Source organism: Saccopteryx bilineata, chromosome 2 (assembly GCF_036850765.1).
Source record: "Saccopteryx bilineata isolate mSacBil1 chromosome 2, mSacBil1_pri_phased_curated, whole genome shotgun sequence".
Classification (NCBI taxonomy): Eukaryota; Metazoa; Chordata; class Mammalia; order Chiroptera; family Emballonuridae; genus Saccopteryx; species Saccopteryx bilineata.
In genome coordinates, this window is record NC_089491.1 from 350,679,698 (window position 1) to 350,704,617 (window position 24,920).

Genomic DNA, 24,920 nt, shown 5'->3' on the forward strand with positions numbered 1-24,920 from the left:
ATACTTTTGTTTACATTTTGATCTTAAATTTTCTTTGGGAGTACAGTATATTTGTCTTTGCTAACAGAAATCTTAAACACTCGTGCGTGAGAATGGAATGCCTAAGTAATCTTAGATTACTTGCAAGTGTGTTTTCTCCTTAAATGGTAAAATAAAGTGCTGATATTTCATATGCATACTAAACAGGATAAAGAAGTTTAATACGTTGATCCACTAACTTTCTGATGTCTATTAGTAGGAAAATTTTGGCTTACTGAAATCTTTTGCATAGTTAGGTGAAACATTCTTTCTAGAAATGAGTGTACCATCTGTTCAGTACAGAGTGTCCATGCTGCTCAGTACTTGCTTTAGACTTTCCTTAATGTGAAAAGTCTGCAACTGGACTTCCACTTCAGGTTTACAGCCATTTTGATTTTTCTTTCCCGCTGTGTAACCCATTTCAGTGCCTGCAGCCTATGGGCAGAAGCCAGGCAGTGGTTCAAGGCCACAGTTTTTGCTCTGACATAGGGTGCTATAAGACCCAGGGAGATGGGCCTTCCATAAATCCAAACCCATGGAAGCCATTGTGACTTTATATTCAAGATTTCTCGTAATTCCCAGATTTAGTTTATGTTCTCTAAACACTTTATAGACTAATCTTCAACTTATTTATAATTGGCTAACTGATATGTGCTAGACTAAGGTACTGTTTTATTCTAAACTTGCCAATAATGTTTTTAGTGGCTGTCATTGGGGAAAGTCCTATTCTGCTTATTAGTTCTACTCCTTAGTAGATTGTCATAGACAGATTATTTATTAAAGAATGTTTCTCTGTGTGTAAATGAAGTCCTGATGGAAACTGTTGTTTTTTGTGCTTTACCTTATGTCTGTGGGATGTAACAGGACATGTATCAGGTAAATGCCCAGTATAGGTCTTACTTCCTGTCTATAACATCTATGTCAATCTGTAAAGTAGGATTATAGCTTGGTATTTGTAATTGTAAAAGTAATAGGCAGTTTTAAGATATCTTTTTGTTTTGTTTTTTTAATGTCTTTAAGTACTTTCTTAACCTTTTTTAAAAAAAATAGCAACATATGGCGTGTTTAATTTATGGCTTGTCACCTTCATGCTGCTCCTTGTAGGCTTTATTATAATAGAATGTTAGAGGCTGGCGATATAGAGTGGAATCAGGGAGGGTTGAAAAATAAGTCATTGGCTTGAAACAAGTACGCACCATTTATGCCCTTACTTTGACAGTGTGACTATTGGTCTTCCATCAACTCAATTCTGTTACCATTAATGAAAGTCCCACTGTGATGATTTTATATCCTGAATGCCAGTGGTGGCTTGCAAATCTTAATTTGTTACTTTTTTTGATAGAATATTTGTGGGGGACCTGGTATTCTATGAACCTAAAAATTTACTGAAATTGCAATGGGCTTGGAACATTTCTTTCTTCAAGAGAATAGCCAAGTTTACACGAGCCTCCTACCAGTATAAAAGTGACTCTTATGTCTCCCATAGATTTTATGCCTCACAGGAGAAAATTAAGGTTCCTTTTTGGTTTTTTTGGGTTTTTTTTCCAGGAAGCAAAGCTAACAGATCAGTTACCACTCATCATCGTGTGTGATCGATTTGACTTTGTCCATGATTTGGTGCTCTACTTATATAGAAACAATCTTCAAAAGTATATAGAGATATATGTACAAAAGGTAAGTAATAGGTAACTTAAAAATTAAATCTTGTGGATTTTTCTTTTCACACTCTGGAAATCTTTATCCTTTTAAAACTCTTTGGGCTGCTACAGTAGCTTTCATTGTTTTTTCCTGCCAAAATTCTTTCTTTGATTAAAATTTTACATGCATGCTGAGTATGTAAAACAATTGCTGTAGTTGAAAAAGGTGGCCTGTGCCCCACTGACTTGATAGTCCCTGAGGTATCTGTGTAGCAGCCATAGCTCCTATGTACAGTTTTAAAACCATCTTAAATATAGGTTTTAGAAACTGTGCCTTCTAACTCTGGAAATAGAAAGATAGTTTTGCTATAGTAGAGGCCTTTTTACTAAACTGTCTTCCATAATCATTCTGTGACTTTAGCTTCTATGGACTTGTATTTTGGAGCCATGCTGAAGTAATTAATTAACCAAGGCAGAATTCCTGCTAAATTTCTCAGTCTAATTGCAAATTGAGACTCTCAGTTTGTTATTGAATTTTTGTTTGTTTGTTGTTTGGGGTTTTCTTTCTCTTTTTGTTATGTTATTGAATTTTTAAATTGAGCTTAAAGGATAATGTTTTATTTTTTGAAACTCCTTTTTGTTTTTCTTGTTAATAATGTAATGGTGTTCTCCTCTTTTTCACCTTAGGTGAATCCAAGTCGACTTCCTGTTGTTATTGGAGGATTACTTGATGTTGATTGCTCTGAAGATGTTATTAAAAATTTGATTCTTGTCGTAAGAGGTCAATTTTCTACTGATGAGCTTGTTGCTGAGGTTGAAAAAAGAAACAGGTGTAGTACTGTTTTATTCTTCATAACCAGGATAAATTAAATAAGTCTCTGCATGGTAATGGATAAAAATATAACCTGTGGTTGCCTAACAGCTCCTCAAAAATGAATGGACCATAATTCCCTGGAAACACCTAATTTAAAGGTGATCAGTTAGCTGTAGTGTTGATTTTAAAAAGAAAGTCTTTCCTGGAACACTTCAGTTGTCTTACAAGAAAATATCTTAACCTATTTGACCATTTTTTTGCATATTTATAATTATAGCTATATGATTGTATATTTTCTTAATGTAAACTACATATATTTATGCAAAGCCTCCTTTAAGTTTATGATACCACTGTTTTTAGTAACTAATTCTTTGATAAGTTATTCTCAAGTATAATGAGAGAAAGGAGTTCACATTATAACTCTGGGTTAGCTTAATTTTTTATTTGAGCCTTAATATGATAATATTCATTCTGAATTTCCAATAGAGAACATGATAATGTGTTTCTGATTCTTACTTTACAAGGAAATCCAGTTTTAGCCAGGGCATTTTGATGAACTAGAGTTCAAAAAGTGTGGATGGAGTTTGCGGCTTGGTATAACAGTGGGTAGTTCCTGTAGCTATTAAAAGATAGTAAGAAAGTCTATGGGATTTACAGTGGTCCCTCGTCTATTGCGTGGGTTAGGTTCCAGAACTGGCTGTGATAGGCGAAAATCCGCGAAGTAGCGACCTTATATTTTATTTCAATTTAATATTCTTTCAATATTTTTGTTGTTTTTTTGGGGGGTTGGGGTTTGTTTGTTTTTTACAGAGACAGAGAGAGAGTCAGAGAGAGGGATAGATAGGGACAGACAGACAGGAACAGAGAGAGGTGAGAAGCAACAATCATCAGTTTTTCGTTGCGACACCTTAGTTGTTCATTGATTGCTCTCTCATATGTGCCTTGACCATGGGGCTACAGCAGACCGAGTAACCCCTTGCTCAAGCCAGCGACCTTGGGTCCAAGCTGGTGAGCTTTGCTCAAACCAGATGAGCCCGCGCTCAAGCTGGCGACCTCGGGGTCTTGAACCTGGGTCCTCCGCATCCCAGTCTGACGCTCTGTCCACTGCGCCACCTGGTCAGGCTCTTTCAATATGTTTTCATTAATATTTTTATATTTTCATTTTTCAGGCTAGAAAATCCTTATTTTATCACAAAAATAATTAAAATGATAAATATATAAAAATACCTATATACTGCAAAATTCTGCAATACAGTGAAAAATTTGCGATACAAAATTAGATATATACAATTTAAAAATTTGTGATACAATGAGACTGAAAAATGAAAAACGATATGGCGAGGGACGACTGTAACTTTAACCTGAGTTGATCTAGGTGACTTAGTAATGGTATTCATACAATTTGTATTTGAATGCCTCAGACATGGGAAAATTCTGCATTGAAAGACAATGGAGATAAAGAATATAATGCTGATTTTAAAAGTTTGAGCCTAACTGATTATAGAATATAGTAACAATTTAAAATTTAGAGAAATGTTTCCATTGAATCTTAGGTCTAATGCCTGAAAACAATCTTGTTTGTTGTATATTGCCAGCAAAGAGCCAGATACAGTAGTTATAATTAACAGTTTGGTCTTTAACTTACAAATTATATTATAATAAACTAGACTCACATGTAAGTCACTAGTCTGGATATGCCTTAGCTAATCTTTATTCTTTCAGCTATAAAGATGGCACATCTATTTGGGTTGTAGGTGTTTATAGGAGCTTGATTTTGCCTTTATTAATAAAAGAAGTTGTGTCTTAAGCAAGTGTGTTCACAATACATAGGTGAATTTGAAAGGGAAATAATGACCTGCTTTCTCTGGGTGCTTTTGATATTTAAATCATTGAAACATAAACATATAGACATAGCGGAAACTATGTTACCCAGAGCTTCTAAAGCTACCAGATTTGGGGTACTGCCTCCTTTAGTTGTAGGTAATGTATGTTCATTGTGTTAAAATTGAAAGAAACCTCACATAACCTGGCCTGTTTTCTGATAACCACATCCCTAGCCCACCCTGAACAAAATTTATCTAGTCTCGATATTTTGTCCAGTATAAAAAAGAACAATCTATGCATCTACAGTTTCTTCTATTTAGATATGCAACAGATAGGCCTTGGAGAGTATAAAGATAATCTTATATATCTTCTGCATTATCTTGGGCAAATCTTTTAACTATCTGAGTCTTAATTTCCCAATTTGTATTATAATAGGGTTGTTGAGAATTCAAAATAATACATGGGAAAGCACGTTATAGACTCTAAGATACTTAAATAGTAGCATGTCAAGAGTTTGTTGTTTATAATACAGTATAGTATGTGTGTGCATGGTTTTTTCTTTTATTTCTTTTTACTAGATTGAAACTGCTTCTGCCTTGGCTAGAAGCCAGAATTCATGAGGGCTGTGAGGAACCTGCTACTCACAATGCATTAGCCAAAATCTACATAGACAGTAACAACAACCCAGAGAGGTTTCTTCGTGAAAATCCTTATTATGACAGTCGTGTTGTTGGAAAGTATTGTGAGAAGAGAGATCCCCATCTGGCCTGTGTTGCTTATGAACGTGGCCAGTGTGATCTGGAACTTATTAATGTGAGTACTGCTAGCTGAATCTGTGGAGAGAAGACTGCATTTTAAAGACCTGTTATATAATGTTTAGGTTAGTGGATTTTGAGATTTTCAGAATGGTTTTAGTTAATTCAGGGCATTTTTGGAAGACAGGTGCTTTTTAAAAAAAATGTATAAATAGCCTGACCTGTGGTGGCGCAGTGGATAAAGCGTCGACCTGGAAATGCTGAGGTCGCCGGTTCAAAACCCTGGGCTCGCCTGGTCAAGGCACATATGGGAGTTGATGCTTCCTGCTCCTCCCCACCTTCTCTCTCTGTCTCTCTCTCCTCTTTCTCTCCCTCTCTCTCTCCTCACTAAAATGAATTAAAAATTTTTTTAAATGTATAAATATTTGCCAATAATTATGAATTTAAAGTGGTCAAAGTGGTTGATCAAGTTTATAGTCACTTATTAACATTTTGACCCCACTAATTTTATCACTTGTGTTCTCATATGCTCTCAAACACACACATACACAGCCTGCATACATCTTTTAAACATATAAGTTGCATACATCATGGCCTTGTACTTCTTAATTCTGTAATTCCTAAGAATAAGGATATTCTTTCATAAATACAACTTCAGTCAGTTTGATCTGACAGTATTTCTTACAGCTTATTCCAGTGTTGTCAATTGATCTAATGTCTTTCTTTTATTTTATTTTTTATTTTTTTCACAGAGACAGATAGGCAGGGAGAGAAATGAGAAGCATCACCTCCTAGTTGCAGCACCTTAGTTGTTCCTTGATTGATTTCTCATGTGCCCTGACCAGGCGGCTCCAGTGGAGCCAGCAACCTTGGGTTCAAGCCAGCAACCATGGGGTCATGTCTATGATTCTGTGCTCAAGCTGGTGACCTTGGGGATTCAAACCTGGGTCCTCAGCATTCCAGGCTGACATTCCATCCACTGCGCTACTGCCTGGTCAGGCCCAGTAATGTTTCTTATAGCAGTTTTTCCCCTCAGTCTAGGATTACATATTGCATATAGTTGTCATATCTCTTTAGTCTCTTTTAATATGAAACAATTCTTCAGCCTTTTTCTTTCTTTCTTTTTTTTGATACTAATATCATTGAAAAAGTCTTTTTCTACCTGTAACTTTTAAAGTACAGTGAATTCACATAATATAACGGCAACTATTTGAAAGGGAATAATTCAGTTACTGTGTTGTATAACCACCACGTCTATCTAGCTTGAAGTTTTTCTCACAATGTAAAGAAACCCAGTATTCATTAAGCAGTTAGTTCCACATATCCCCCCTCTTTGCAGCTGCTGACAGCCTCCAAACTGCTTTCCCTCTTGATGGATTTACCTATTTGGCATATTTCATATGAATAAAGTCTCATTTTTAGAAAGAGAATATTCTTTATTTTGAGTTTCTCTGGTGACTCCTCATGATTAGTTTTAGATTGTACATTTCCATCTAGAATATTGCTTAAGTGATGTTTTGTCCTTATCGTGCTATTATATGCAGAAACACCTGACACTCTGTCCCTTACTTGTGGAGGCACTTTTTTTTTAAGCAAGACAGAGGGACAGATAAGGACAGACAGACAGGAAGGGAGAGAGATGAGAAGCATCAGTTCTTTGTTTTGGCTCCTTACTTATTCATTGATTGCTTTCTCACATGTGACTTATGTTGGGGGGTGCTAAAGCCTAGCCAGTGGCCCCTTGCTCAAGCCCACAGCCTTTGGGCTCAAACCAGTGACCATGGGGTCATGTCTATGAGCTCGTACTCAAGCTGGCAACTTTGCGCTCAAGCTGGCGATCTTTGGGTTTCGAACCTGAATCGTCTGTGTCCCAGACTGATACTCTGTACACTGCACCACTGCCTGGTCAGGCATAGAGGCACTTTTTATTGTTGTCAGTTTTTTTACTATATAATTATTCTATTTCTTCTTGCAGATCTTTAAGAAGTCTGCAAGGAAACACTTAAAACCATGCAACTATCATGTCTCCTCTTCCCTGCCAATTTAGAATCGATTGATTCTTAAACCATTCTTTTTTTTTTTTTTTTTTTACTACAGAGACAGATAGTGAGTCAGAGAGAGGGATAGACAGGGACAGACAGACAGGAACAGAGAGAGATGAGAAGCATCACTCATTAGTTTTTCATTGCACGATGCAACACCTTAGCTGTTCATTGACTGCTTTCTCATATGTGCCTTGACCGCAGGCCCTCAGCAGACCGAGTAACCCCTTGCTGGAGCCAGCAACCTTGGGTTCAAGCTGGTGGGCTTTTTGCTCAAACCAGATGAGCCCGCGCTCAATCTGGTAACCTCAGGAGTCTTGAACCTGGGTCCTCTGCATCCCAGTCCAACGCTCTATCCACTACACCACCGCCTGGTCAGGCATCTTAAATCATTCTTAATGCGTTGGTTGCAAGGTGACAATTTTCCAATTCCAGGACTTTCTCACACATATTCATCATCACTCATGTATTCATGCACTCGTGTATTTCTGCTTGATTCAGTAGGTTATAATCCAAAACTGTTGTTTTGATGCTCAAATTGTTCTGGTTTGAACCGATAAAAACCCATTCAGTCTGCTTCCTTGGGCTTATGTCATGGTCTCATCATTCTTTGAGCACTTCCTACATCACACTCATTTTAAATCTCATGCCCTGGAATCTGCGTTTTCCAGGGCACTCTCATCACTTTTAGTGGAGAATGTTATTAAAAACTCAGATCTGTTTTAAAAACTAAGAGCTGTTAGGTATATTTGCTTCTAGGATCTTTCAGTGATCCAAGTGAATAAATATCATATATGCATCTATGTATACTGCTCACAAAAATTAGGGGGTACTTTATCATTTCACATTCATTTTTGAGATATCCCCTAATTTTTGTGAACAGTATATACATCTGTTCATTTACATATGAATGCCTGTATACGTGTGTACACATGAAAAAATAAACACAAGAATAGCTAGTAAAACACTGAAAAGAAAGCTGTGAAGGTATACTAGCCCTACCAGATATTAAAGCACATTACAAAGCCTCTAATTAAAACATGCAGTGCTAGGGCATAAATAGAGTAGTAGAGTAGAATATCAGGTCCAAATATAGATCCAGCTTCAAAGTGATTTTTTAAAAGACTTCAGAAATTAATAACTTAGCTTTTTGTGTTGATTGAATTTTAACAAGAAAAAATTGTGGCCTAATTCAAGATCATATGTAAAAATAGTGGATTTTTTTTCTTTTATAAAACAATAAACAGGGTATATAAATGGTAGAAAATGACCTTTAAAAGTAAAGTCAGTTAAAAAGTCTTCACTTCGTACCTTAAAATTAATCTGCAATGTCTTATTTAGGTTTGCAATGAGAATTCCCTCTTCAAAAGTCTGTCCCGATACCTGGTGCGCCGGAAGGACCCAGAGCTGTGGGGCAGCGTGCTACTGGAGAGCAACCCCTATCGGAGACCCCTGATTGACCAGGTGAGGGTGGCCGTGTGTGCTCAGGCTGCCTCTTTTCCTGCTCTCATTGTCTACCCAGTGGAGCATACTGAATTGTGAGAGAAAACAATAAAAAAAATGTTTTTGAATTTAACTATTGAAATATATATACCATAAATTTAAAAAGAAAATCCATCCCAAAAGAGATTATTTAATTATACTGAACTCTGAATTCATTGTAGTTAAAAGGAAAACAGCAAGTTAAACATACAATAAAATGAATAAGAATTGCTGAGTAAGAACTCTTATTAATACTTGAGAAGTGACTGAATTGTTTGGAAGTATTCAAGACAGTGGTAAGTTAGCCAAGGATGAGAATTGATAGAGAAAATACAAAAGATACAAGTGCAGTAAATTTTGTCTCCCTGGTAACCAATTTAAAAATTGAAAACATTTTTACAACCCTAAAAATTGAAGGTTGTTTTAATGGTCTTAAATTCTCCTCGTAGAAGGATATATATGGAAGAGAAAACTATAATTTTTTCATTCTTCTTCTAGGAAGCATTTCTAAGGAAAATTTTTAAGTTGATACAAAGCTTCCTGGAAGAAAATGTATTGCAGCATTGAGGAACCATGCAAATAGCCAAAAACAGGAATTACTGAGAATATGTCGTCACATATTTGTGATTGAATTATATATAAACATATTGAGGAGTGGTTATTATAGGTAATGTTTCAGTCAAGGAAAAGATAGAAATTATATATAATATAATTAGGGTAATTTTTCAAGAGAATGGAAATACACATTTATGGATATAAATGAATTTGTGTACAAAGATCTTTGGGTGATAAATTTAAAGATATTTTTCCTTCATTTTTTTTCTACCTATTTCAAATTTTGTACTGAACGGGCAACTTATTAGATAATGTATTCAAAAATTGCCTTGATTCTCAGTACTTATTCTCTGTATATTCCTCTGTAGGTTGTACAGACAGCCTTGTCTGAGACTCAGGACCCTGAAGAAGTGTCAGTAACTGTCAAGGCTTTTATGACTGCAGACCTTCCTAATGAACTCATTGAACTGCTGGAGAAAATTGTCCTGGATAACTCTGTATTCAGTGAACACAGGTATGCCATGGGAGGGTTCCCTTGGCTATTTATATTCAGTCTTATATTCAGCCTGTCAGGTTTGGGAAGGAACAAGAAATAAAGATTTGAAAATGTTGTCTGAATTCTCACTCATTAATACGCTCCTCTTCCACTCTTCTCTCCTGAGACAAAAGACTCTATAGCCACATTGTTTACTTTTTATAACTAATGAGCTTTCAAAATATTGCATTTGTCTTTGTTTCCTTAAAGGAATCTGCAAAACCTCCTCATCCTCACTGCAATCAAGGCTGATCGTACACGTGTTATGGAGTATATTAACCGCCTGGATAACTATGATGCCCCAGATATTGCCAATATTGCCATCAGCAATGAGCTATTTGAGGAGGCATTTGCCATTTTCCGGAAATTTGATGTTAATACTTCAGCTGTGCAGGTAAACAAATTTTCATAATACCTAAGTTGATTTACTAAATGTAATGACTACTCATGATTCAATATATATATTGTCCTTTGAGGTTGGGCATAACTGATTGCTGTGGCATAGAAGAGCAGTAAACACCTAACTTTTTATAACTGCTATGTGGTAAGGTTCGTTTTACTGTAACACTGATTCAAAAATTGATTGCCTAGGTTTTAATTGAACATATTGGAAATTTGGATCGGGCTTATGAGTTTGCTGAACGCTGCAATGAACCTGCTGTCTGGAGTCAGCTTGCGAAAGCCCAGTTACAGAAAGGAATGGTGAAAGAAGCCATTGATTCTTACATCAAAGCAGATGATCCTTCATCTTACATGGAAGTTGTTCAGGCTGCCAACACGAGTGGTACAACTTCTTACTATTATATGTTTGTGACCTCAGAAAATGTGCTTAAACTGTGATTAAGCTAATCATTAAGATCATTGTATAGTCTGAATTAAGTAGGAGTTAGATATAGCAGGGTTACTTGTGAAAGCATACAGCTCTCCATTTTAGTCCAGATGAAGAGAGGCTGTGTTTTGTGAACTTGTGAGGTCCAGGGGTAAGATTAATTTTTTGTACTGAAGTCTCGTAAAATTTTGATTGAGTTCTAATCTTACAACTTCAAGGAAAAAGGGAATTTCACTGTTCATAGGTCAGTGATACACAAAAGAATAACAGAAGTTTTGCTATACTGTGTGTGTCTCACTATTGATATATGTTCCTGTCTATAATATTTTCTTGAACAGGAAATTAATAGTAGCCCTCATTTACTTGAGTGAAAAGATAAATGTTAAGATGTTAGTGTTTATATTTTTTCTTTTTCTGTACCTAGGAAACTGGGAAGAACTAGTAAAGTACTTGCAGATGGCCCGTAAGAAGGCTCGTGAGTCCTATGTAGAGACAGAATTGATATTCGCCCTGGCTAAGACAAACCGCCTTGCAGAGTTAGAAGAGTTCATCAATGGGCCAAATAATGCTCACATCCAACAAGTAGGTTTCCTGTTTAGACTCTTTTGAAGAGTGTAAAAATAAATAGCTGAGCAATATCATTTACTTCATAGAATTGACACATCACAACTGAAGATTCCCAAATAAAATATTGTACAGGAAGAATAATTGTTTCTCAGGGTTAAATTGAGTTTCAACTTTGGAAAGAGGATTGAGTTTAAGCTTACTGAAAATGGATTGTCTTTTTTTTAGGTTGGTGACCGTTGTTATGATGAAAAAATGTATGATGCTGCTAAGTTGTTATACAATAATGTTTCCAATTTTGGACGCTTGGCTTCTACCCTGGTTCACCTGGGTGAATATCAGGCAGCTGTTGATGGAGCTAGGAAAGCTAACAGTACTCGAACATGGAAAGAGGTAATCTCAACACCTGTTTGAAGAATTAAGATGCCATTTAGAAATGCTGTTTAAACTGATGAATTGAATTAACCAGCTAAAGTTTACATCTGAGTTCACACAATTGAAATTTTTATTGTAGGTCTGCTTTGCCTGTGTAGATGGGAAAGAATTCCGTCTTGCTCAGATGTGTGGGCTCCATATTGTTGTACATGCAGATGAATTGGAAGAACTTATCAACTACTATCAGGTAATGAACAGGAACCTTTTATATTAATTGAGATCTTTTGCCACAGATAGTCCCATCTTTAATTTCTTATCTCTCTCATTTAGGATCGTGGATATTTTGAAGAACTGATAACCATGTTAGAATCAGCACTGGGACTTGAGCGAGCTCATATGGGGATGTTTACCGAATTAGCTATTCTATATTCTAAATTTAAGCCACAGAAAATGAGGGAGCACCTGGAGCTCTTCTGGTCCAGAGTGAATATACCTAAGGTAACCAACTTTTAACATTGTGAGGCAGCTCTACAGCTAAAACTAATACTTTTAAAAAAATTTTCTAGGCTATTAGTTAGCATTAAGGACTATCTAAAGCAATTAAATTCGTCTTACGCAGGTGCTAAGAGCTGCAGAACAAGCTCACCTATGGGCAGAATTGGTGTTTTTGTATGACAAGTATGAAGAATATGATAATGCCATAATTACCATGATGAATCACCCCACTGATGCATGGAAAGAAGGGCAGTTCAAAGATATCATTACCAAGGTGTGTACCTTCCTCAGAAGACAGTGGAGGCTCCAGAATGTGCATGCTCATTAGGAAATAACTCTGACATATATGGGTTTTTCCCATTGTAGGTTGCCAATGTGGAACTGTACTACAGAGCAATCCAGTTCTACTTAGAATTCAAGCCTTTGTTGTTAAATGATTTGCTGATGGTGCTGTCTCCACGGTTGGACCATACTCGTGCAGTCAATTATTTCAGCAAGGTAATTATTTTTAAAACTTCAAAACATAACAAGGATCTAAGAAACATTTGAGTAACTTTTGTCCATGGAATTTGAACCGTGTGCTATACATTTATGACAAATTTTTATTTTAAAGGTTAAACAGTTACCACTGGTGAAACCATATTTGCGTTCAGTTCAGAACCACAACAACAAATCTGTGAATGAATCTCTCAACAACCTCTTTATTACAGAAGAAGATTATCAGGTAAAAACCTTGCACATTTTCTCAAAACTCAGGTTATAATTAGATTGTAAAGTTGGTACGTTTTGTGGGTTTTTTTAAAAAAAGAATATTATTATTAGAATTGTAAACAGTAGGTATTTATATGCCTAGGATCTAAACTTGGTGAGGTTTTCAGCGTTGGTAAATCTGACTTTCCCCTAGTTGAGTGCCAAGTTTGCATAATTTTGCTTAGATCTTGTCTGGCTTTAGAAAAAGTTATGGGTTACCTCATCCTTGAACTTCTAGATCAGGGGTCAGGAACCTATGGCTCACGAGCCAGATGTGGCTCTTACATGGCTGAATCTGGCTCGCAAACAAATCTTTAATTAAAAAAGTAATAATGTTAAAAATATAGAACATTCTCATGTATTACAATTCATTCACTTCCTACTGCTCATGTTCATGGTTGCGGGTGGCTGGAGCCAATCACAGCTGTCCTCCGGGACAACACCAAATTTTCATTGGATAATGCGTAATGTACGTGGGTCGTTGTATGGCTCTCACGGAATTACATTTTAAAATACGTGTCATTCATGGCTCTCTCAGCCAAAAAGGTTCCCGACCCCTGCTCTAGATTGTAGATAGGGTTGAAAATGTCTTTGATCTCTTAACTAGTCCATAAAATTTATTTGATATTAACTATATTCACTTTTTAGTTTTGTTTTTGCTATCTTTTAGTAAATTTTCCTTTGCAAAGGACTTTAGAAAAACAAAATTAATTATAGTTAAGAATCAGGCCCTGGCCGGTTGGCTCAGTGGTAGAGTGTCGGCCTGGCGTGCAGAAGTCCCGGGTTCGATTCCCGGCCAGGGCACACAGGAGAAGCGCCCATCTGCTTCTCCACCCCTCCCTCTCTCCTTCCTCTCTGTCTCTCTCTTCCCCTCCCGCAGCCGAGGCTCCATTGGAGCAAAGATGGCCCGGGCACTGGGGATGGCTCCTTGGCCTCTGCCCCAGGTGCTAGAGTGGCTCTGGTCGCAACAGAGCGACGCCCCGGAGGGGCAGAGCATCACCCCCTGGTGGGCGTGCCGGGTGGATCCCGGTCGGGCGCATACGGGAGTCTGTCTGACTGTCTCTCCCCTTTCTAGCTTCAGAAAAATGCAAAAAAAAAAAAAAAAAAGAATCAGCAGGTTGCCTTTTTTCTTTCTCTTTATGTCAACATTTTCTGTTAGGCTCAGCTCCCATGCCCATCTGGATGGCTAAATATCATGTTGAGCTGTGTCAGGAGTTTCCCTAGAGCAGTGGATTTCACCTTTTTACACTTGAGGACCTTTGAAAATAGAATGATTTCGGGGACACTAAGGCAGAAGTCACCCTGAGCATAAGCAAAGCTGATTAAGATCCTTGGGTCTGTCATCTTCATGCAAAATCAGGGCAGTTAAGTCTTTTCATGGCCAGCACAAAATTTCTGATGTACTGCTCTAAAACCAGTGGTTGAAAAACATTGACTAGAGCATAAAATCTTACACCTTTTGAATTATAAATTCTCCCAGTTTCTTTTTTTCTTCTTCTTCCTCCTCCTCCTCCTCCTTCTTTCTTCTTTTTTTTTTTCTTTTTTTCTTCTTTTCCTAATAAGAGGAGGGGAAATATAGAGAGAGACCCTTTCATGTGCCCAGACTGGGATCTACCTGGCAACCTCCGTCTGGGGCTGATGCTTTGCCCATCTGGGGCCATGCTCACAACCAAACTATTTTTAGCACCTGAGGCGGAGGCTTCACAGAGCCATCCTCAATGCCTGCTGATGTGCTGGAACCAATTGAGCCATGGCTGCACTAGGGGAAGAGAGAAAGGGAGGAGAGGCAGGGTAGAGAAGCAGATGGTTGTTTTCTTTTGTGTGCCCTGACTGGGAATCGAACTTGGGACATCCTTATGCTGGGCTGATGCTCTACCACTGAGTCAACAGGCTGGGTCCCCAGTTTCATAACCATTCAGGTTAGTCCTTGATACTGGAAACCTTGGAGAAAATTGCACCTTTATAATTTTACAGTGTCTTTGAGGACTTTAAACTTGATACTTATTTAGATTGCAACTTTGTGGTTTGATACTTGAATCTAGGCTGTCAATACTACATTAATGGCTCGTTGGTCATCCTAATATACCTAAATATCATATGATGTACTGATCAAGTCATGTAGTCAGTTATGTATAATAATGGCTCACTGATCAAGAACAATGGAACATAAACTTAAAACTAGATGAAACACTGATTTGGCATTTGGATGATTTATTTTTGTTTTGTTTAAGGCTCTACGAACATCAATAGATGCTTATGACAACTTTGACAATATCTCACTTGCTCAGCGTTTGGAAAAACATGAACTCATTGAGTTCAGAAGAATTGCTGCTTATCTCTTCAAAGGCAACAATCGCTGGAAACAGAGTGTAGAGCTGTGCAAGAAAGATAGCCTGTACAAGGTGGATAAAGTTGGTGGGGGCAGGGCCATTAAGCCAACTACTGGATGATCTGTGTTAACCCTAACGTGCTGAACTACAAATATTATGGTCTATAAAAATAATAGTTTTATTAATATGAGACTTGTCTCTAAGCTCCCATTTGAGATCATAGTTAAGTCAATTTCTTTTCTTTTCTTTTTTTTACAGAGACAGCAAGAGTCAGAGAAAGGGATAGATAGGGACAGACAGACAGGAACAGAGAGAGATGAAAAGCATCAATTATCAGTTTTTCGTTGCGCGTTGCGCCATCTTAGTTGTTCATTGATTGCTTTCTCTATGTGCCTTGACCGTGGGCCTTCAGCAGACTAAGTAACCCCTTGCTCAAGCCAGCAACCTTGGGTCCAAGCTGGTGAGCTTTGCTCAAACCAGATGAGCCTGCGCTCAAGCTGGCGACCTTGGGGTCTCAAACATGGGTCCTCCACATCCCAGTCCCACGTTCTATCCACTGCGCCACCGCCTGGTCAGGCATTAAGTCAATTTCTTGATTGAAGGGGCTATCTTATGTTTCAAACCTCTTGTTCTTCTGTTTTTAAAGAATGTTTACCCAGTTTATTTCTTTTCTTTCAACAAATCTTTAATTTAAATGATATAACAGGGAATTTTTCCCATTGTATTACTTGATTTGCCAGTTCAGTATATTTGAGTTTAATGTTTTACTTTCATCCTTTCCTTTGAATAGGATGCAATGCAGTATGCCTCTGAGTCTAAAGATACTGAGTTGGCTGAAGAACTCCTACAGTGGTTTTTGCAGGAAGAAAAAAGAGAGTGCTTTGGAGCTTGTCTCTTTACCTGTTATGATCTTTTAAGGCCAGATGTTGTCCTGGAAACTGCCTGGAGGCACAATATCATGGATTTTGCCATGCCCTATTTTATCCAGGTCATGAAGGAATACTTGACAAAGGTAATGGTATCTCTGGGTATATTCAGAACTGATGATCTTAAACATGTAAAACTCCGTGTGCATACTTACTGTTTTCAAATGTTTGTTTTTTTCTCTAGAAGTAATTTAGTTGATCAAGACATATTCCTGTTCTCCATAAATTTTTAGTATTTGATAAATGACATTGCATTGAAAAGAGAACTCAAACAGAACTTACCAGATGTTTATTCTCAATGTATTTCTGAGGATGAACAGTATTTTTATTTTTAAACATTTGATTAAAAAAATTATTTTCAAAATATTTTCCTAACTTAGTAGTGTAGATTCCCTTTATTTTGCTAGTTCTTGACTTGAATATATGTGCCTGCTTCCCCTGGGGAAACTATATCTGCATTCTTAACGTCCTTTAAAGAAATCTTCTCAGTATTTTGATAGTTAAACCCCTGAATTTTAAAATATCACAGGAGATTAACAAGTAATGACATATTTCCTAAAAGTGCATTAAACAACCTGGAGATGTAATTTTATAAAAGTTACTTATTCATCTTAGTGTCCCTTTTTTTTTTTTTAATAATTTTATTTTTTACTTTTTATTTTTCTGAAGTTGGAAATGGGGAGGCAGTAAGACAGACTCCCACATGCGCCCGACCAGGATCCACCCAGCATGCCCACCAGGGGGCAATGCTCTGCCCATCTGGGGCGCCGCTCTGTTGCATCCAGAGCCATTCTAGCGCCTAAGGCAGAGGCCATAGAGCCATCCTCAGCGCCCGGGCCAACTTTGCTCCAATGGAGTCTTGGCTGCGGGAGGGGAAGAGAGAGACAGAGAGGAAGGAGAGGGGGAGGGGTGGAGAAGCAGATGGGCGCTTCTCCTGTGTGCCCTGGCTGGGAATCGAACCTGGGACTCCTGCATGCAAGGCTGACGCTCTACCACTGAGCCAACCGGCCAGGGCTTAGTGTCCCTTTTTGATGCTAGATTTTTTATTCACCCTGTCTTCCAACAGTTACTAGCTTTCTTATTGTAGAACATTTAAAAATGGTCCTAAAAGGTCCATATTATCACAGCAAAACATGCTTATTAAAATCAGTTTCACATCTGATCTCTTCAGCATACTTGTTGGGTGGGGATAGCACACTACTAACAACCCTCAGTAGACTTATTTATTTTCTTAGGCTACCATTTAAGTAGATACTATTGTGTTCGGTAATAATATTTTAAGAATTAACACTTTCTGTGTGGTATAAAGTGCTTAATGTCTAGTGTGAGACAAAAAACAGTACCTTATCTTAGCCATATGAGAATAGCTTCTTTTCTCATGTATAATGCCAACTTGTGAGACTTGGCTCTAAGCTGCTGTTAACTGAAGTGCTATAAAGTTTACTAGCAATTAAGCTGCTTTCTTTCACACTGACTAGCATAAATTCTTCTGCAGTTAGCTCTGAAGTTAAATATATATATATATATATAGTCTAAATTTTGCTTCCAGTGTGACCTTTATTTTCACTTTTCTCATACCTTTTTTTAGTGGTTAGATTTTCCTCTCCTAAACCTTTGTTGCTGATTCTACCTTTTTATGCTCAATATGGAATTTGATTTTTTTCTAAGCTGCACCTTCTGAATTCCTTTGCAGGTTGATGCAATAAAGGAAAAGGTGAAAGTTGATTCTTTTCCATCTTTAAGTCTGGAGGACTAAGTCTAAGGAATTTGCATGATTTTTCCTTCCTTTTCTACACTGCTGCTGCTGCTTTTTCCCCCCCAATAAATTTTCACTAAAGCCTCTGCAAGTCCCTTGAAACATAACTATAATAGAGCTATAGGATGTTAGTAGATGTTTGGTACTAATCGGCTAATAGGCTTTAGGAAGGGCAGGAGGCTAATCAGTAGTTGGTTCACAGTCTCTCTTAAATACATTATTAAAAACTGAGCGTGGTGAGTTTCCATATTATTTTCAAAGTTTCAGGAAATTTCTCTTCCCTGTCAGGGTATCTGGACCATAATAGGATTTTCTTAATACTCTAAATAAATTTAAACAGCCTCTGGTTTTCTTTTGTGAGCTTGCCTGACAGTTGTTGAATTAATATATGTATATACATGCCCTGAAAGGCTTTTTGGGGTTTTTTTTTTGGTATTGAAGGACTGTGATCCAGTTTCTGATCTCTTGATTCTTACTAATTTTTTGCTGAAAGTAGATACACAAGATACTAGCTGCTTCCGAAGAGACTTTCCTCATGTTTCTCCAGGTGTCCAGTTCTTATGGTGCTAGTCCATTTTCAAGAGAAATCAAAACTTTTGTAATCATAAGAGTAGCTTGCTCTAATTGTTGCTAAGCAACATGGATTATTTCTATATTTAACAAATCAATATTAACTTTTACTTTTTGTAATAAGGCACACCTCTGAAGCCGCCTAAAATTTGTACTCATCTGTTGGCTTGTCCAAGGTAAATTTAGGCACTTTTTGGTTGTTGTTTCCTTAATTGGCTTGTCTCCATCCCAATATAAACGAAAGCAATTTATAAGCTTGATGTCTGGTATCAAATTGTGCTAGGAAAAGTGTGGGAAGGTAAAGGAGAGTTGAAACAAATTTAAAAGAATTTGGGGTGGGGGACAATGCTTTGGAATTACGTTGAACCAAACTGGAGTCACCATTGGAACTTAGGGCAAACCTGAGTAAAATGCATTGTGTGTGAGGCCCTTCAGCAGCTAGTAAGCAAGGCAGTTAGAAAGCGTGTGTGTGAAAAACAGGTAATTGAACTGCAGTGTTATGCATTGTTTTAAACCAAGCATGTACAACAGTCATTGCAATTACATCATACTACTTTTGAAACTCTTAAAGCATTGCTGTGGGCTGTGTGTGTTTCTTGAGAGCCTGTATAGCAAGTCATCTTCAGATCTCACTTCTTGCTTCAGTTCTTTTGCCTTTTTTTCATGCACACATACACCAAAATACCTGACTGCATGTTAACTTTTCCTCTGCAGCATATTGCAGTCTCTGTGGAAAAGCCTTTTATATTACAGTGAATTTTCAGTAGTACAGATGGAACTGAACCCAGTGACATGCTTACCTGTATTTTTTTCTTTTTAAATCCAAGGATCAGAAACTTTTGTTACAGCTCTTAACAAAAGCTTGTGTTCATAACAGCCTTCTCTGCTTTTCTTTTTTGAGCAATCTAAATTGGGTCAGTGGAATCAAAAATTGGATGTTGCTGTGCCAGAGGCTGTCCCATTATATAGAAAAATCAAAATTTTGTGCTTAGCTTGGTACTACTCATTCAGAGTTCTTAGTTTTTGTTTTTCCCCTCTGCCCAGCCTGCCTATGACTGTGCCTGGGCCTTGTGATACTGCTAGTTCTTCTAAGTCTTACATATACTTCTGTAATAGGACTTCTGTCTCCAACCTCTGACTCAGACATTAACTTTTAAACGTGTTCACTTTAGATTCTGTTCCTTGAAAGTCTGGAAAATGTATTATGCAGTGGTGGTTTTTTTGGTGGTTGTTTCATTTTTCTTCCTAAAAGTTATTAATGTACACTCATCTTTGTATATTTTTGTACAACCTCTTTAGCTCACTCTTGGATACTGTTTAGGTTAGCTGAACCCCACCTGACCCTTGATGGCACATGTTGTGCCTTAAAGTATATGGCTGTAATAATATTTTGAGTAATAATTTTGGATAAAATTTGGTATCCAAATTTGAGTTTGGATACCAAATACAGTAGTGGGTATTTTTCATGCTGATACTCAGTAGTGGTTTTTAATTTGACATTGGGTGATTTATAACAGTTGAACACTTAGGCTAAAAAATAGGAAAATGTGTGCAAAAGCAGACTAACCTATCTTCCTCGGGTGGGAAAACCACATTTTATTTGAAGGTGTCTAGAGCCTGGCCCAGATTACTTGTCTCATATTTTATTCTTTGACATATTAGGATGGATTAGGCCCATATTTATGATATTTAGTATGAAGTAATATATATAAAATACACTGTCCTGACCTTGATGGCCTATCTGAACACTTAATATACTATTTTAAATAGTTTCAGAGAGAAACTTAGGGGCTGCTTTCATCTTTTTAGGGCCCAGTATTTATAGCCTTTTCACTGATGTTTGCATGTCATTTTTTTGTGAATGATTTTTTTTCACTATTTGCTCCCTTGAACAACATGCAGTGAACATTCATAAAGCTCCTTCCTGCACGCTGTCCCTCATCTCACTCAGCACACTTGTGACTTTGAAAATACTAGTAGTAATAACCTTGAGATTTGAAGTTTAGTTTTACTTCAAGTATAATGTAGTTATGCTTTGGCTGAGATACAAACTTTTAAATATAGTTTAATGTAGTTCAAAAGGCAAGTAGAAGTTGTTCTGTAGAGATCCCTGATCACAGTGTCCTGATGTCACTTCTTCCAGAATTACAAAATACAGAATCAGATCATGTTGGTCCTAGAAGGAGCTTTGCAGATTATTTCATTCAACTTTCATTATATAGACAACAGAATTTTTTGAGGTTCAGTACAATGGTTTGCCAAGGTCACACAACCAGTTAATAGAAGGGCCTGTGAAGTTTAGCTCCTTTCACTACTACATTTGGACTCATCTGTAGTTTTATTTATGTGGGATAATACCTACTTTAATTTAGAGTAGCCAGCATATAATAGTCATTTGCTTTGGCTTAATTAAAAGCAAAAAAATTTCTTAAAGAAGTTGAGACCAAGTCGAGTATTCCTAGTTCTTAGAAAATAGAGCATAAAAACATGCAGCCTGTCTTTATATTTAAAAACTCAAATATGGAGCCACTTGAGTCTTCAACTTCAGTCTGCACCTATAAGCAGTGTCAGCAGAAGCTGTGCGCCTTGGGTGAAGGATAGCTTATTCTGCACAGGTACTTTTGCAGTCAGTAGACTCATAGTACTTTTTTGAATACCATTTCCTTTGGGGAAGAAGTCTCGCCAGGTCATGAGTTTATTATTATTATCTTTGATAGGGTTTAATCTTCATTTGAAAAAGTGGTTCCTTCTCATTATCTCCCTCCCTCAGGCTGGCTGCAACCTAGCATGCCCAGTGTTAGCCTGGCGTACGCTTTTATGGCATTTATAAATCCCTCCTTCCTGAGGGTTTATAATGACAGTGCTAAAAACCACCTTGACTGAAGTGTGAACATTGTCATTGAATTTGAGGGGGCCTGAAAATGTTCTTTCTAGTCTTTTTATTTTGACAAAATTTAACACACTAAGGCTTTTCCACTTTCTGCCATAAACCTAGGTTTATAGTACTTTTGAGGTGCTAATCAACATTACCTGTTTTTTCCAGGTGGATAAATTAGATGCTTCAGAATCACTGCGAAAAGAAGAAGAACAAGCTACAGAGACGCAACCTATTGTTTATGGTAATCTCAGCCTCTTTTTAACCTCACTGAAATATAGTAGAGAAATGTTTCGTTCTCCAGGGGCTCTACCTCATAATAGAAATGTAATAAGCTTCTAAATTATAAATGGCCTGCTGAGTTAAAATAATTCTCTCTACAGTCATGTTTTCCCCCTGAAAAAAGTTTTAAAGCAGGCATTGACGTTATTATACACTGAGGTAATCTTCAGTGCAAATACAGGGTTAAAAAACTTAAGATCATAACTTCAATTTTTCTATTGCCTGGCTACACTCATCCATTGCTAATTCATAAATTACTGAGGAAGAATTATTAGTGAATTAAATGTTCAGACATGCCAAGGCTATCTTTAGTCTGCTTTACATAAAGAGTACATCCTGTTTAGATTCTAACTAGGACAGAGAACTTGGGTAGAGTTTCCACTTGAGAACTTTCCAGAGAGATAGATCTTCAAACTCTCAGTGAATATATAAGGCAATTTAGTTTCTTCTTCTAAACCATACCTGAACTACTTCCCCTTTCCATTTCACTCTTGGTGAAGAGATTCACTTGAACAGTAAGTTTGAAGGGTATATATAGGTTTAGTGTTATAACCAGGTGTTCTTGGGGGAGGACATAAAATTATGACCATTATATCTCATCTTGCTAAAGGAAATAATAGTATTCAAACCTATGATGGCATTTTCTCCTTTATATTACAAAGGACTGGGAATTTAGAGGTTCAGGGTAGTTTTGATAAAGTTGAAAAACATAAACTTTAAGCAGAATGTTTCACATATTTGAGATAGGAACACAAACAGGGTGAGTATAATAATTTGGGGGCTCCCACTAAATTTGGCTTGTCTTTAGGGTGTTTAAATTGACAGGCCTTTTTAGGCAGTGGGCAGCAGGGTTGAAATTTCAAGATAGGTAGGTGTCAATATCAAGGTTAAAAGTGATCTTGATAAACTACTAGTTTCCAAAAAGAATTAGCTCACTAAAGACGTGAGGTCACTTGTGCTGGGAGAAGTCTTATTCTAGGATTACGTTCTAGTGAGGAGGTTGGGAAAAAAGGTATTACATGTTTTCTCCCTCTAAGCCAGGCTCTCTATAGGTCATTTTCTGTATATGGTCAACAACTATTAAAACTTCCTAAGAGTGGTAACTAAGAATTTGAAAGCAATAACAGAGTATTTGAAATACATGTTCTAATACATTTCATGTGTAATGTGTATTTGAATATGTCTTATTTTTTGTTGCTTTCTCTAATGCTGGGTTCTTTGTTCAAAATGCATTAGGTTTCGTTATCACTTAGATGTGTTTAAATCAGAAATTTAAGTATAACTTTTAAAAAGTTGTTATGTTAAAACCATGTCTGTTAAAAAAATTTTCAAATTTTCCTGTGCTGATTATATTGTCACCAAATATACTGTGCAAACACCATGTTGTAAAAGCAGATGTCTTGCCTGATCCTGTCAAGCATGCATGTGCACATGGCTTTAGATCAGGGGTAGTCAACCTTTTTATACCTACCGCCCACTTTTGTATCTCTGTTACTAGTAAAATTTTCTAACCATCCACTGGTTCCACAGTAATGGTGATTTATAAAGTAGGGAAGTAACTTTACTTTATAAAATTTGTAAAGCAGAGTTACAGTAAGTTAAAGCATATAATAATAATTAATTACCAAGTACTTTATGTCAGATTTTCGCTAAGTTTGGCAGAATAAATCTTTATAAAACAACTTACTATAGTTAAATCTATCTTTTTATTTATACTTTGGTTGCTCCGCTACCACCCACCATGAAAGCTGGAACGCCCACTGTGGGCGGTAGGGACCAGGTTGACTACCACTGCTTTAGATGATACGAAGTAACATAATTACTGTTTCAGGTCTGACCTTGGCTTTGCACTATTGGCTTTTTAGGCAGGATGCTGCCTAAAAAATTGTAATGCCAAATTGTGACAGTCATAGTGCCCCTACAAAACTCAAAGTTGTGATTGTGCTGCTAGAGGAGGGGAGACTGGAGTGTGCTAGTCCTACGATGCTAACATTTTTACCGCCTCCTTGCCCCCTGCCCCGTCCCTTTTTGTTTTCCACCTTTAGGTCAGCCCCAGTTGATGCTGACAGCAGGACCCAGTGTGGCAGTCCCTCCCCAGGCTCCTTTTGGCTATGGTTATTCTGCACCACCCTATGGGCAGCCACAGCCTGGCTTTGGGTACAGCATGTGAGACGGAGAGCTGATCCTGTAGTCGCCTATTTTCATACTGAAACATCGTCTGTACCCGCTTATCAGTTTCTAACAGAGGAAAACAGGCACATGTACTTGTAACCTTTATTTCATGAAGGACTACTTTTTGTTCCTAACTATAAACTTGGGTCACCTATGTTAAAAGCTTATTTCACATTCCGCATCATTTTTAGAATTTATTTTCAAAGGGGAATAGTTTCAATGTTTTATTCACTTGGGCTTTTTTTCTTCCCTCTTGTTCTTTGAAAAACTGCTTAATATTCAATCTGTTGTGAAGAACCTGATTTGCACTCTGTAGTGTTTAAAGAAAAACTCTAATATTGAAGCTCTTAAATTTAGTGTGTGTAAACAGCTTACAATATGTATTGTCTAAATGCATTTAAATCTCTTTTATTCAAAGAAAAGCTAAAGCGGAAATATTGGTATGTGACCATGCAAGACTGTCAATGCCAACAAAGACAACACTAATCAGCATCTCCTACACTGGACTGCAGTGCTCTCCAAATTATTTGAAAAATGCATTACAGACAACTTGCCTGACTTTTAAATGAGCATAAAAGGCCCTCTAACCTATGCAGGTTTCCTCATTACGCATATAGAAGATGCTAGCGTGTTTTTGCTCACTTCATATGTAACAGGTGCCCTTATGTTGTGCTGTATCCTGTGCTTTTTCTGTGGGACCATTCCATTCAGGAACAAAGAGCACCATGATTCCAATCTGTGTGTATTTACTAACCCTTCCCCAAGGTTTGTGTATGTTGGATATTGTGGTGTTTTAGATCACTGAGTGTACAGAAGAGAGAATTCAAACAAAATATTGCTGTTCTTCAGTTTTGTTTGTGGAATTTGAAATTACTCAAATTTAAAATAAATTACTGGACTGTGGAAAAAACATGTAGAACGGCAGTTTTAATTAAATACCTCTCAAACTTAAACCAAAAGAACCATGGTTTTGGTGGTTTCATATTGGATTCCCAGAGTACAGGAAGGTATGAGAGGAGAAGCGGAGTGAGGATTGGGACCTACGGAAACACTGTCAGGTCATGTCATGTGCGTCATGTAACTGTAGTTAACGGTGCACACAGGAGTTCCAAGAACCAGTCAGTACTACAGTGGACATTTCAGCGCTCTCCATTTTAGCCAGGTGGCACTTCTAAGTTTTATCTCAGTGTTTCACATAAACAGACAGGTTGTGATGTTAAATTATATTAATTTGAAATAAGGGTAGAGACCTGTAATTGACATGCTGTTCCTTACTATGAAATTGTAAGAATCCCCCAGTTATGGGTAGTTTAAGGTGTATTTTAAACCAGTGT

At 37.2% G+C, this 24,920-nt stretch overlaps 1 protein-coding gene and 1 non-coding gene across 3 annotated transcripts in view; one reads left to right on the plus strand and one right to left on the minus strand.

Annotated features, from left to right (window-relative positions):
* Positions 1-24,498, plus strand: part of CLTC (clathrin heavy chain) — an 84,364-nt gene extending 59,866 nt beyond the window's left edge. Inside the window, exons 15-33 of one of the 2 annotated variants that reach the window (XM_066262717.1) lie at positions 1,567-1,692; positions 2,343-2,485; positions 4,872-5,106; positions 8,432-8,554; positions 9,496-9,641; positions 9,873-10,056; positions 10,254-10,446; positions 10,916-11,073; positions 11,284-11,448; positions 11,570-11,677; positions 11,761-11,928; positions 12,050-12,199; positions 12,292-12,423; positions 12,539-12,649; positions 14,907-15,077; positions 15,796-16,017; positions 17,625-17,645; positions 21,301-21,376; positions 23,460-24,498. In XM_066262717.1, coding sequence (XP_066118814.1) covers positions 1,567-1,692; positions 2,343-2,485; positions 4,872-5,106; positions 8,432-8,554; positions 9,496-9,641; positions 9,873-10,056; positions 10,254-10,446; positions 10,916-11,073; positions 11,284-11,448; positions 11,570-11,677; positions 11,761-11,928; positions 12,050-12,199; positions 12,292-12,423; positions 12,539-12,649; positions 14,907-15,077; positions 15,796-16,017; positions 17,625-17,645; positions 21,301-21,376; positions 23,460-23,584 — 2,757 coding nt within the window. In that variant the 3' untranslated portion in view covers positions 23,585-24,498. The remainder of the gene's footprint in view (positions 1-1,566; positions 1,693-2,342; positions 2,486-4,871; positions 5,107-8,431; positions 8,555-9,495; positions 9,642-9,872; positions 10,057-10,253; positions 10,447-10,915; positions 11,074-11,283; positions 11,449-11,569; positions 11,678-11,760; positions 11,929-12,049; positions 12,200-12,291; positions 12,424-12,538; positions 12,650-14,906; positions 15,078-15,795; positions 16,018-17,624; positions 17,646-21,300; positions 21,377-23,459) is intronic. The other variant, XM_066262718.1, reaches the window with a different exon arrangement.
* Positions 424-557, minus strand: LOC136327509 (small nucleolar RNA SNORA42/SNORA80 family). Its single transcript, XR_010729711.1, has one exon. It is a non-coding gene; the product is annotated as a small nucleolar RNA SNORA42/SNORA80 family (small nucleolar RNA).
* Positions 24,499-24,920: the final 422 nt, after the last annotated feature.